This window comes from Aulonocara stuartgranti (assembly GCF_965226115.1).
Source record: "Aulonocara stuartgranti genome assembly, chromosome: 16".
NCBI classification, from domain to species: domain Eukaryota; kingdom Metazoa; phylum Chordata; class Actinopteri; order Cichliformes; family Cichlidae; genus Aulonocara; species Aulonocara stuartgranti.
The window spans coordinates 15,899,516-15,913,541 of record NC_138952.1 but is presented as its reverse complement, the minus strand read 5'-3'; the positions used below and the strand labels follow the sequence as shown (position 1 = coordinate 15,913,541).

Sequence of the window (14,026 nt, the reverse complement as noted above, 5' to 3'; positions counted from 1 at the left end):
CTGTTTAATCTTGGAAATAAGTAATTAAATAAATAAATAAATACGGGTACCAGTTATCGTTACTAGCACATTTTCCTTTACGTCTGATTCTGCTGTGGTGGCCTCAGTATCGTTTGGGGGGTAGTTTAGCATATAAGAGAAATAAAGCGCCTGATCTCATATTTACAACCCACAACGTGAGACAAACACGTACTGTACAGTATATCTTTTTTTTTTCTCAACAACGGGAGCTTTAACAGAGCCTTTAATCCTTTAATAAATCCTTTAATTCGCAATTTCCTTGCATGCGTCCAAACATATTTCGGCACAAGTGTCAAAGTGCAAACTACTCCTCCCCTAAGAACTGAGTTACCGTAGGTTTGGGTCATTGACAAAATTAATATAACTGAATCCCCCCCTATTCTGCATCACTGCATTTACGCTTAATTTGCAGCGTATTCCAACGACCGACCCAGGGCGCTGTTGAGTTATTTTCGTTTTTGCTTTGAATCGAGTAACTGAAACAGAGGGGCGTTTTTACAAACTTCACCCACAAATATGTGAGAGTTAACATCTAAACAGACAGAAGCGAGAATGAGACGACTGACAACAACAGGTGTTCAAAAATGGCTCAGCAGGTATGTCTAAAATGATGCTTGCAGGATTTTAATAGCAGACTAAAGTCTTTCTTATTAACTGATTTTCTCTTCTTCTTCTTTTTCTTCATTTAAAAATTCATTTCAGTTAAACTCTGAAGAAGGGATCACATTAATTCCTCTACAAAAAGATGCCAGAAAGTCGCGAAGTTCAATGATATCTGCATCTTTTAATTTTATCAATTCTATTATAGGATCTGGAATAATAGGTAAATATTTAATTGGGTTGCCTTTAGCTTTTATCACACTAACTAAATTATATGCAAACAGTTACTTGGATGATAACCTTTGAAAGACTTCAAACTGTTATTTCTGTAAAAATATTGTTGAATAATCAGTTAGTTTTGCTCATTTCAGTGTAACAAGGAGAAGCTTTCATACTGTTCAAGCCCCACAGCTGTATCATATGACAAGCGCCTGTTGCCCTCTTTCATAAATTTAACTCTTTGTTATGCTTACCCCATTAAAATAAGTAATAAAAAGACTGAAATGTGTTTGTTAAGAACTAGTGCAGATGTTGTGCTGCTTCTGTACTCTGCAGTTTTTGCTTTCTGGAGATTGTAAATTTAAATTATACACATTATCAGCTGCAGCAGTACATTTTCCTATTTATTTATTTATTTAACCAGGTTTACCATACGCATTGAACCAGGCAGGGCTTCCCTTTGGCCTTCTTCTTTTGATAGTTGTTGGATTCATCACAGGTAAGCCTACTAAAGATGTATTTTATTTTTTATCTTTATGGGGGAAAAACACACGAAACATGAGTCAAAACAAAAGCAACCAATACAAATAACATATTTTTTTACTTTGTCTTTCATGGAAGATTACTCAATCATTCTACTTATAAAAGGAGGAAACCTGTCAGGGACAAACAGTTATCAGTCACTTGTACACAGCACATTTGGTTTCCCTGGATTTGTAATTTTATCTGGACTGCAGTTTCTTTATCCTTTCATTGGTAAGTTCAGTATTAAATCAAGCCTTTTAGCATGTTCTGGCTAATGCTCTGAAAAGTATTTGTTTAGTGCAGTATTCCTGTTACTGTTCATCTATTGACTTTTGGTTAACAAAAATGAATTACAATAATAAAATGAACTTTTCTCCTTCAGCGATGATCAGCTACAACATCACAATCGGTGACACACTGACCAAAGTCTTTCAAAGAATTCCTGGAGGTGTAGTGAAACGTGAAATCTCTGCCTATAAATAAGAAAACGTGCAATAAATAAACACTGACATTTATTGTATTCACATTTATTATGTTACAGTTGGCCCAGATCACATACTCGCGGAGCGTCACTTTGTGATCATATTATCAACTGTTGTTTTCACGTTCCCCCTCTCGCTTTATCGAAACATAGAGCGACTTGGGAAGGTAAGTCTGGTTTTTCTATAGCATCCAGCGCATTGATGATGTTAAAGCAGCTTATAAAATATTCACATGTGTTACCAGGTGTCCTTCCTGTCAATGGTGCTGACAGTTATCATCCTCATCATTGTAATCATCAGAGCAGCTACCTTTGGACCCCAAATGTATGAATGAATACTCTAGTTTGCTAATCCACGTAGATTTTTGCTTTATTGCACTTGTGTGTGAAACATGGGGTTCTTTTTAAAATCACCTATTTATCAATTTTACAGACAAACTGATGTATGTTTGTGTTCTTTGATGACTGAATATATAAATGTACCCTCTAGCCTCCCCACAGATGATGCATGGGCATTTGCAAAGTGGAATGCGATTCAGGCAGTAGGTGTAATGTCTTTTGGTGAGTTTGTGTGCATTGAGCTTCTACTGATATTGTACATCTCTAGAACACTTTTAGTAGTACTGTATGTTACCACAAGACAAGAAAAGAAAATAGTACAATAAAAGCACAGCATGCACACCAGCCTTATGACATCAGGAATTTCATGAAAGAGTGTGTCATTTGCTTAACACCAACATGAGTTTGATTGGTGGTTGAGACTTTTTTCAGGAAGTGTTAGAGACCAAACAAGTTAAGGCTTATAGATAATGGACTAATTATGAAACCGGAAACATGATGGCTTATTGCTGACTATCTTCTTGCAACATTTTTTTTTCCTTTTGTAAAATTGTTGGTCATTAGACCATTACATTACATGGCAATAACACTACGGTAAGTGATCCTCATGTATGTCCATGTTTTCCTGATCAAAAGGGACCAAAATGTATTAACTAAGCCATTACTGCTTATTCATCAGTATCCAAGTGCTAAGGCTCAGAATTTCAAAATCCATCATAGCTCTGACCTGCAACCCAGCTTTACTGTAAGAAGATCAAGCCTATTATTTTGAGACACTCAGCCACAAAAGAAAAAAAAATGCTGTTACTGGAAAGCTGCATTCTTGTCAGCCTCTTTTGATGTTTTTTTTTTAATATGCTGGAAAGCTAGGACAAGTAAAAGTGTAACATAAATAATATGCTCAGTTTACCATTAATACCACATGTGTGAAACACCTCAAACTGTTCTTCAGCGTGGTTTTTTGTCAGCTGAACTTCAATATTCTGCTCTGTTTTTGTCCTTAGCCTTCATATGCCACCACAACAGCTTTCTTATCTATGGCTCACTGGAGCAGCCCACTCTTGCTAACTGGTCTCAAGTCACTCACATCTCCGTAGGCTCAGCACTAATAATCAGTGCTGGATTTGCCGTTGCTGGCTACACAACTTTCACTGGCTACACACAAGGTACCATGTAGTACATAATGTATAGCAGGTGTCTGTGCAATTTAAATGCCACAAAAACATGTTTAATTATATCAGAATTTATGCTTTTTAGGAGACATATTTGAGAACTACTGTAGAAATGATAACCTGGCAACATTTGGTCGCTTCTGTTTTGGCATCAGTATAATAACAACATTCCCACTGGAGTGCTTTGTGACACGAGAAGTAAGTAATACTATTTGACAGGCCAATCAGAAAAAAATAACTGTTAAATGATTACATATGTGGGGGAGTGATATTCTAACGGTTTTAGACTTTGCACTCAAATGCTCCAGCAAAACTTCTCAAATAAAAAGACTACAGCAACGTCTTTTAAATACTTCAGCAGCTTCCTGAGTGTAATTTTGTTTTAGTTTTTAAAAATCTTTTAACAGCTGTAGAAAATGCATATATATTTAAATATATTCATTTTCTCACAAATGTCTTTTTCAGGTAGTATCTAATGTCATTTGCAGCCGAGATCTTTCAAAAACTAAACATGCAGCCATAACCATGCTCATAGTTGCAGTCTGCACATCAGTATCTTTGGCCTATGACTGTCTAGGAGTTGTTTTGGAACTGAATGTAAGTCTGCACTGACATAAAATTATTTATTTAGGTATGCTAATTCATTCTTCTCTTTATCTTACTGATATTATCTTCTTCCATCCAGGGTGCTCTGAGTGCCACACCTCTGATCTTCATCATCCCATCTGCCTGCTTCCTTAAGCTTTCCTCTGGCCGCTGGTTCGATGGTGAAAACGTGATACCCGCGGTGTTAATAATAATCGGCTTGTTCATCATGATCACTGGTTTGATCATGACTGGCATCTACCCACAAGGCTGTTCACATGGAGTGGAGATGTTCTACTGTGCAGATGCCAATGCCTCTAGCACTGTACCACCTGTATGAAAATAATGTGTCAAATATTTAGATGTCTTAAAAAAACCCAACTTTTTTGTTTTCCTAATGTATATGGACACACTTTCCTCACTTCTGTTATATGTTTATTGGCTGCTAGGTTATTGGTGCTTTGCCTTATATTTCAGACTGTAGGGTGGAAGAGGAAGGGCCCTCCATTAACATGAATTTACATTTTAGTGAAAAATCAGGTTATATAGTTTTTTCAAACTTTTGTCATAAAAAGAAAAAAAAACTTTAAGGGAGAATTTTTAATGGTGGCCACAACCTAGGTGGCCGACTGTTGTTCTTGGGAATACTCATCATGGATGAGTGTGATATTAAGGTATTCAAATCCTTTTAGTTTTACTTTATTCTAATAAATTAATTTAAGTTATCATTATTATTGTGATTCTTTTAGACTACAGACTTTTCTTGGTACTTGTGTTTATTATATACATGGAAGGGAAATTGTTGGCTTCCGCATATTCCCGCATGATGTCGCTGTAGACAAATAAAGCGTTTATTCAAAGGAAGTAAAAAAAAACAACAACAAGGCTTCTTGTGTCTTTTGGCGGACTGCGCTTTATTTCACTAAATGGACACAGTCGCTTGTGGATTTTATTTATAAGTGGTTGAGCTAAGTTGTTACTTTACGTGGTAATGTCAAGTTGTCAGTTTACTCGAATACGCTAGCGTTATATTCTGAAAGCCACATTAGTACTAGGGAGCAAATGAGAGAAACGCCCCGTTTTTGCGCTTCAGTGTTGCGATGCAGCGTCAGAGATGTACGCAGAAAAGTTGGCGGAGTTGTGCACTGTATCAATAGACACACATATATGACTGCATGTAGTTCATAGGGAGGGAGGGGGGAGGATAAACTACTCTAGGATGGACTGCAAAACGGAGTTATGGATCATTTATCGAGACAGTAGGACTCCACAACCAAGGTTAACTTTTTTTTTTAATACTGATGGAAGTTTGAAGCTGCTTAGAAAACCAGCAAGGCGTGATCAGTAAAACGTTTAATTACAGTGCATCTCTTTGTTGCTGTTTTTGCAAATGGTGCATGGATTAAGTTTGTTGATTTGATATTCTGTAATACAAATGGTTTTTTTTCTGTCCAAATTGCAGTTAAAGATGCTGTTAAGACATTATAGGACAAAATTTCATATCAGCTTTTGGTTTATAGCCTTGGAGATGGCGTCAGCTGCTTGTAATCCAGTGGTTGGAATCATAAAAATTAGCTTTTTATAGTTGGTCTTTATATTCTTGGCATTCAGAGGCCATCTCATGAGATTTTCAGATTGAAATTCGAAGTGAGATGGAGAATTTGAGTATATGACAGTTTCCAATTCAGTCTTCCACAATAGCTGTACAAAGTTTCAAGTCCTGACTTCAAGTCCCGCTGTGATTTCTCCATTTGTTAAAATAGCATTCAGGCACATTATAATTCTCAAAAAAAAAAAAACAAAAAAAAAAACACAAACAAGACAAAATACACCAAAACAAAACACAGCTCTCTCAGTCTGAATTTTATTCATATTCCATAAGTATTGTGTCATCTGAGATCACAGCCACACTCCTTGACAATAGAGAGTAGCAGACTACCTATATCTTTCTGTGGTTTGAGTATTATTTGGAAAAATAAATTAAATTACTTTATAACCTGCTGGGGTGTGGATGAAGATGTGTTTCTTTTTTCTGGCTTTTTATATTTGGGGAGACTTAAGCGACTGCCTCTCACTTTTTCAAACTCAGTCATATGTGAAGATTTATGTAACCCTGAGAACTGTGTTATTTGTTATCGAAATCCTAACTATGCCAGAATGATCAGGCTGACTGTTTTCAAGCACAGTTGTTGCTAACACATACACGTATACTATTTAACGATAGGCATAATTTTTTTCTTGCTTCAGTCTTCTATAAGCAATTAAATAACGCATTTAAGAAAAAAAAGTATTTCTAACTGTAACCATCACTATTCTGTCATTGAATGATACTGCTAACTGTCCAGAAATGTCATGCTGCTATCAGAAATCCCACACAGATTCTCTGTGCTCAAAAGGCAAAATTTTGGGTATTATTTAACAATATCCACCAAGCAGATGCAATACAGGATAAGAAAAATGAGCATTAAGGCCTAGCAAGCTGTTACTGATAGTGAGCTATGGTGTGTTTTAATACTGGGCTGTATGTTTTGAGACTGAAGAAGCTAAACTAGAGAAAATGGTCTTCAATTCAACTAAATTCAGTTTTATTCATGTAAAGCACTTTCATTAAGAAAATTTTGAGAAAGCATGGTTGTGTGGTGATTAGCACTGTTGCCTCACAGCAAGAAGGTTGATCCCACCACTCAGCTATATCAAATTTGTGGTTGATCCCACCACCTAGCCTAGCCCCCACAACCCTGACAAGGATGGACTTTCATAAAGGCATCTAGTTTACTGAAATGTATCCCCCCACTGCTGTAATCCATTATTGTAAATGTAAATGTTATTAAGACATGAGCAGATGGTTTTTAGGGAACACTATTAAATGTTCAGTTTCTGTACTATATAACAGAAGAAGATCCAGAGTGTGATTAAAGTTTAGGTGGAGTTTTTTTTTTAGAAAAGTTAATTGAGTCCAATAATAGATTAAATGCTGCTATGAGGATGTTACTTTCAGCATCTATATGGGTTAAAATCATCTTCAATTATTATTTTATCTGAAATCAGAAATCAGATGGATTTTGAGTTTTCCAATTAGGGTGGACAAGACTAAGAGTTAGTCTTTCAAATCAATTAAAACTCTGTTTGAGTCTATGGTTGATTAATTGTTGAGGTTGTGGGTCTTCATCCTCATCATTGAAAGAGTGTCCACGTTACATCCAAGATGAACAGAATCAATTTTTTGGGATTTCCTTACCTGGATGATTGAGCGTGCATCAAGACCTTTGAGCTCAGAGGTTGTAGTAATTGCTCAATTTTTTTTCTGGAGTATCAGTTTTTCCTTGTCTTCCCTCCACTATCTCCACCATTTCTGTCTCCTGTCATGTCCCAATATCGGTCTGGTGTCTGTGTGTCCTGTTGGTGTTGCTGTTAGTGTCGCTATCTGGTTTCCCTGTTATTTGTGTCAAATTTATATCTATTAGTTACTTTCTGTTTTATTTTAATAGTCCCTTATCTCGTGTGCGTTACTCCTCCGCCTGTGCTTCAAGGATTCTGGTAATTTGCATGACTTGGGGGTGTTGACTTATTGATTTATTCTATGAAGAATAAATTGATTTATTCTATTTATTCTAATAATTGATTTATTCTATGAAGCAGAATAAATCATTTAACCGAATAATAAATAATGGATTAACAGGGACTTAGAGGAGAGAGACCTCATTTTTAATAATACACATTTAGTTATTTTATTCTTTGGGAAACCTGAGGATGCTATATTGTATATTTACATTGTGTTTTTGTGATTTGTATTTTCTTGAATATTTTTTGATATGTTTAAATTGTTTTTTTGCTTATTTTTGGTTTGTTTTTTTGGTGGTCTGGGAGCAGAGGGATAACAGGAAGAGAAAAGCTGAAGAGAGGCATCTCTGGTTCATCCAGGAAACAGAAGAATGACTTGTCTTTGTTACCAGACTGATTCCAATGCAATAACTGTATGTACCAGTGAAACCTTTCAGTAAATATTCATGTATGTTTTTTTTTTTGTCCTTAAACACCTCATGATCGTCTATTTATACAACACTTAAGTTCAAACTAGCCTGTTTAACTTTTACAGTAGTGTGTAGATCCTGCCTGTATATTGGCTATCCTGTCGTTAAGTCTGACGTCACTAGCCGTGTCTGGGCCTAAACTACGCTGCAGGTCCATATATCAAACAATCACTATTGCATTACTGAGAGTTGAAAAACTGTCTAAAGTCTTTCATCTTTAATAAAATGATCAGTGTTCTGCTCTACCAGGTGTAACAATTGAGTTTAACATCCAGGCATCCATGAAAACGGAATTTATGACATTTAACGGAGTTAGAAGTTAGCAGGGAGTTAGCTCACTAGCTTCTATCTAAATACAATATAGCATGTCCTGACTGCGGGGTTTTGGAAACAAATTAAAACGTACAGCTCTGTTATCACTTCCAACATAAATGAAGACAGAAAACTAAACAGCAGTGACGTTTGTAGGGTTACTGAAGTTTGGCTAGCTGGTATACAATGATGTGCTACGTGAGCGACACAGCTATGTTAGCATAATATAAACAAGCTAACTTTTTTTCCACTCGATAAAAGTTAACGTGAGTGTTCTCGGTGGTCAGGAACAAATGTAATTACATGGCAGGATGCTGTAAAAGGACCAAACTTCAGCCAGGAGAACAACTGAGATAATCCATCCACAATACGAGGTTAGTCATTGCATGGGCTGGGCTGTAGTTACATCCTAAGGTTTTAAAAACTGAGCTTAAATAAATGATTAGCGGTAATAAAAGCCGAGGGAGGTCAACAGTGATCACTGACTGTTTTAGGAGCTTTTTGAGATTAAATAGAAGAAAATACATAACATTAAACATGTTAACAACACAAAAGCCATATTAAACACAGACTACTTTAGGCCCGGAAGTAGTATTCGTCACGTCATCACCTAACTACCGGATAGCGCTTCTTTGTGTCTGTTATACTACAGTTAGACCACTCCCACTCTCAGCCTGTGTAACATTAAAAATGAACTTGTATGAATTAGGCCTTTGTGCATTCTTAATAGAAACTTTTACAAGTTTTCCATCAACATTCAGACATTTTATGTAACAGAAAAATGGACTGCCTTGATTTATGTTTCCTGCATTATCAGTCTTGTTTTATGAGATACAGAAAATCCCAACAAATCCCAACAAGCATGAGTTTAGTTTAATAAGCTGCTTACACAGTTATTTGCCAGTGACAGACTTAAACTGGTACTAGGACAACAAAAAGCAGGTATAAAATGGGAAAGTTGCATACCTTGTCAAATTACTCTAAAGTGCACTATTACTATGCATATGTTTGTCATGTACCCATGCGTACTCCTATTGAAGCACCGGTTCCTGTGTTTAATTTTGTCTAATGTCAGATTGCTAGAGTGAACTAATATTGTAGTAAAGCTTATCATCTTCTAACATACATTGTACCAACTTACTGAACCACAACATGACACAAACAAGCATGTAAACAGTTTCAGTGAGGGCATTCACACTGGCCAGAATGTTGACATTTTATGTGGTTCTTCCAGCTGGAGTGAATGCTTTTGTAAAAACTGCAGTTAAACACATTTACTTCATATTGTATGGAACCTTTAATGGTAAAATGTATACATGTTTAGCAATAGTCTAAATTTTAGATAGCTGGAACACAGGAATGTCAACAATTTAAAAAATGATCTAACAATTTGCAAAGTATTTTTCTAGGGTTTCTGCTCTGACACTGATAATCAAAGATAATCAACAAATTCGGCTTGGATTTGTTTTTTTACTACAAGGAAAGTTTCTGTAACGTGTAAAAAAAACAGCCTCCTCATGACATTTTTGCACCTGATGGACTGGGACAAATCATGGCACGCACTCTGCCATGCATAATCATACTGTGCCATTAGTTTTCTTTTAAAGTAGTGATTTTTGGTGGAAAGCCTATACCTGAAGATAGAACCATTTTGAAAGAGTAAAAAAAAAGAAAAATAAATATAGAAAGAAAATTAACCAAATCATGATTTTTATTTAGTGATAACATACAACCTTTTTTCCCTGCTTGAGTAATATAACAGTCAGTGGTATAACAATAGTTGGAGAAAATTATTTAGAATTTCAGGAGCAGAGTCACACCTGAAATACGCCCTTTCTGGTTCTTTGGCTATATATGACCCTCCTGTACTACAAGCTGTTTATTCTCATTTTTGTTTGATATGTGGAGCACCTTCACATCCTGCTTTACCTTATATCATCCCAGTCCAAAATAGCTCACAGCTCATAAGCTGCACATCTGGTCACACCTTAGCTCCTTAGCTCCAGCCGCTCCTCCAAAAATTCAAACCCACACAATCTCTTGCGAGCATTCATTTGCCACCTGGCATAGATAGTAAGGGTAGACTCGTCATTCAACTAGGAGACTGCACAGTTTGCAATTATTTCAATGACTTCACAAGTTCTATGTCTGTGCCGCTACCTGGACTCCTGCTCATTCTACAGACACCGTCATTCCTGCCCAGCATGCCCACACAACCCCACTGACCCTCAACATCGTCTGGTTCCAGGTTTCTCTGGCCATGGGAAAACCCAGTGGCATTAATTTCCTCCTTGAGTGGTTTGAGCATTTTCTTGCTCCTCTTGTAAACAAATAGCTACCCCCCCCCCCCCCCTTTTTTTTTTTAGGACACCAATATCTGCTAGCCATATCAATTGGCATCATTTTCTTATATGATTATCAGCTTTCACACTTGACGACATTTAGCTCTACCCCTTCTCCTACTTCTCTGGGTTATCATAGATGTTATCATGGGGTTGTCATGGAAGGTGGTTCTCCAGTAATTGTTCTTCCAAATTCAACCAGTGTTTACAAAACTGCTTATTGTCACCTTGATTATTTTACGAAATCTACACAGTAGTCATCAGTGCCTAATGCAAAATGAAGTAAACTACCCAGCCAGGTAATCCCGATTTCATATTCTATTTCAAGATAGACTCACCCCTAAGGATTTACTAGCCTTTGATCCATTACTTTCAACTTTAAGTTCTCTCATCATCGGGAATACTTCGGATCTCTTCTCCAGTTATTCTTTCTGCATTTCTGCCATTAGATCCACTTCAGTCAGTGAAATCACAAATCACCAGTTTGAGGTCATGAGGTCAATCTACCAATCATATATTTGCAACCATCTTTGACATTTGCAACACACATTTTCATCACTGCTTCCTGGAAATTCCTTCTTTGGGGATCTGCCTAGCCCAGGAGCTGCAGCCAGTCTCTTCTGGGGCCTTCCCCAAGCAGCAGCCTCAATTGATTTCCACTAGAAATGCTGTCATATCTAAATGAGGATGCAGTCCCAGCTAGTGAATTGGAGATAATTTATCTGCATTTTGAAGTGGGGACAAACACTCCCCTTCTAGTTCTCTGTATACGACTATATATGCCCTGCACTACAAGCTGTTTGTAGTGCATCATCATCATTCGTCTCTCATTATTACATTGGGAAATGCCTGGCTGGAAAGCCACCATTCTTCTCTGAAGCCTTCCCCAAACCTTAGCCTTAACTGTTGCTCTGCCATCTGCAATTATCTATTGGGAATGCTGTCAGACCTAAGTCAGGATCCAGTTAGGTTAGTCAGGTCACAGCTAGTGAATTAAAGACACCAGGTAGCAAAATTAGCTTCAATACAAGTTAAGGATTAACTTATATGTGTTTCATAACACTTTAAGTAATGATGCCCATCTTTAGCCTACGTAAGGGGTCCTTGCTCCTTAATCCTTCCAAGTGAGTCATACTATAGCCTAAATGACACTTGTCTATTCTCTAAGATAAAAAAAATTACAGTCAGTTTGAAATAGCAGATATCCATATTAAAAAAGAGACTCCAGTGGATATCATGATCACTGTGAAAGGTTGTAAACATTTTGCATTCACTACAGTGTCTTTGGTGTAGCACAGATTTCCTTTTATATATCTTGTTCTTTGACATCTTTGTTCACAAATTGTTTTTCACTTTTGTCTTTTTCCTATTTGTTTTTTCTATTTGTTATTTCTATTTTCTATTTTTATTTCTACATGAATGCTGAGAGGCCGCAGAAAGTGTCAGTTTGCTTGTATCGGCACTGGAAGTTTTTCTTAAAGTTTGTCTGTGTCATCCTTTTCCATGTTAATGAGCTTTTCATCCTTTTGATTGTTATTACTTGATGTCTCATGGAGTCTTGTGTCTTTTCTTAGACTTTCCCGTACATACTTCCGAAATGCTCTCTGGATCACAACAACTGAAACAGCCTCCTGTTTGCGCCGGATGGTGGTACTGATGGGTTCGTAGGACACCTTTGAAAGATTCGAAGCCATGAAACGCTCTTCCATTTGCTCCTTTAGAATGTCCATTTCTCCACCCTCACCTAGAACACGCTTTGTGAATGCAAACAGGATGTCTAGGCAGTGAATGCGGTCACCACTCACAATGGGTAAGTCCATAGAGATCAGGTCAAACTTGTTAGGCTTGGCTATGCGCAATGGTGGTTCCAGATTATCTGCAAATTCTGAAAGCATTTTATACTCAATGAACTGTGTTGCATGAGGATCAAACCTTTCCCAGACCTCATAAAACATTTCAAAATCATCCTCACTCAGTGGGTCAGCGCTCTCTTCAGTAGCTACACCAAAGTTTTCCAGGATGACTGCAATGTACATATTCACCACAATAAGGAAAGAGATGATGATATAGCTCACAAAGAAAATAATTCCCACTGTAGGATTTCCACAGTTTCCTTTAAAAGTACTACCAGGATTCTCCATCTCAGGGTCACAGTCATCTCCATTTTTGTTGAGAATGGGATATAGTAGGGTATCCCATCCAGCTGAGGTGGTGATTTGGAACAGACAGATCATGCTGTTTGCAAAAGTCTCAAAATTGAAAAGATCATCAATACCTCTTTCCTTCTTGACATATGCAAAGTTTGACATGCCAATGATGGCATAGATGAACATCACCAAGAACAGCAAGAGACCAATGTTGAACAAGGCAGGAAGTGACATCATCAAGGCAAACAAGAGTGTGCGGATTCTTTTGGCTTTTTTAACAAGGCGGAGGATGCGGCCAATCCGTGCCAGTCGGATGACTCTGAACAAGGTTGGTGAAAGAAAGTATTTTTCTATTATCTCAGTAAGAAACAAACCTAAAGAAAGAAATGAAATGATTAAACACTGGATGACAGATTACTGCAATATTAAAAACTTGTCAGAGAGAAACTGTAAATGAAGGTGAGTCATACCGATGATTGACAGAATAACAACGATGAAATCAAATATATTCCAGCCATTCATGAAAAAGTAGTGCCGGAGCGAGACCATCTTCAATAAGCACTCTCCAGTGAAGACGACAATGAATACCACATTTATATAGTAGAGGACGTTTTTCTTGTAGTCTGATTGTTCAGCAGTTTCCATCATCATAGCAATCATATTAAGTGATATTAGAACCATAATCACAATGTCAAAAGATTTCTTGGTTGTAAAATCAAAAATATATCCTAGAATCTTGTTCTGAAACAGATAGACATGGGTAAAATAAACAAGAATATATTTTAGAAGAAAAACAATACAATTTTAAATTCATATTGAATCCAGTCAAAGTTTGACTCGCATACTGATGGTCTAGGGATCGGTTTTTGTGGTTTCTTTGATGCCAGTTTCTTCATGGCATTGTAGTATTTCTTTTGTTCTTCAGTCATAAAGATGTCTTGACCTCCTAAGTAAAGAAAACATGATAGGCACATTAAATCACTTAAATCAAAAAAGAGAAAATACCAATTCTTCTTTTTACAAAGAGGTTTGATACTTATCTTTTTCCTTTGCTGATTGAAGTTGTCAATAACAACACCAGTGAAAAGATTGAGTGTGAAAAATGCTCCAAATATGATGAAAACAACAAAATAACAGTACATATATAGGTTGATCTCATAGTCTGGTTGTTCTTCTGGCTACAATGATAACAAAAAAACAAGACATTAAAAAAGAGACATCCTTTAGATTACTGTTCTGGCCAAGCGGATGT

The 14,026-nt window shown here is 36.8% G+C and overlaps 1 protein-coding gene, 1 long non-coding RNA gene and 1 pseudogene across 4 annotated transcripts in view; 2 read left to right on the top strand and 1 right to left on the bottom strand.

The window, feature by feature from the left end:
- The first annotated feature begins 502 nt into the window (after positions 1-502).
- slc38a11 (solute carrier family 38 member 11) lies at positions 503-13,006 on the top strand. The gene is made up of 16 exons (XM_082508756.1): positions 503-617; positions 724-844; positions 1,265-1,339; positions 1,462-1,596; positions 1,748-1,813; positions 1,907-2,013; positions 2,092-2,171; positions 2,337-2,407; positions 3,190-3,351; positions 3,443-3,555; positions 3,823-3,954; positions 4,043-5,220; positions 7,813-7,916; positions 12,202-12,287; positions 12,376-12,437; positions 12,929-13,006. The coding sequence occupies exons 1-12, from the start codon at positions 606-608 to the stop codon at positions 4,280-4,282; spliced, it is 1,314 nt and encodes a 437-aa protein (XP_082364882.1). The 5' UTR covers positions 503-605; the 3' UTR covers positions 4,283-5,220; positions 7,813-7,916; positions 12,202-12,287; positions 12,376-12,437; positions 12,929-13,006.
- LOC309691155 (sodium channel protein type 2 subunit alpha-like) overlaps positions 10,657-14,026 on the bottom strand; it is a 55,071-nt pseudogene continuing 51,701 nt past the window's right edge. The window contains exons 23-26 of the transcript XR_014280758.1: positions 13,811-13,952; positions 13,620-13,720; positions 13,245-13,515; positions 10,657-13,148 (exon numbers count right to left, since the gene is read on the bottom strand). The product of XR_014280758.1 is annotated as a sodium channel protein type 2 subunit alpha-like (transcript). The remainder of the gene's footprint in view (positions 13,149-13,244; positions 13,516-13,619; positions 13,721-13,810; positions 13,953-14,026) is intronic.
- The window catches only part of LOC309691166, a 25,227-nt gene continuing 24,213 nt past the window's right edge, over positions 13,013-14,026 (top strand). For both annotated transcript variants that reach the window (XR_014271906.1, XR_014271907.1), the window contains exon 1: positions 13,013-13,102. This is a non-coding gene — a long non-coding RNA (uncharacterized lncRNA). The remainder of the gene's footprint in view (positions 13,103-14,026) is intronic.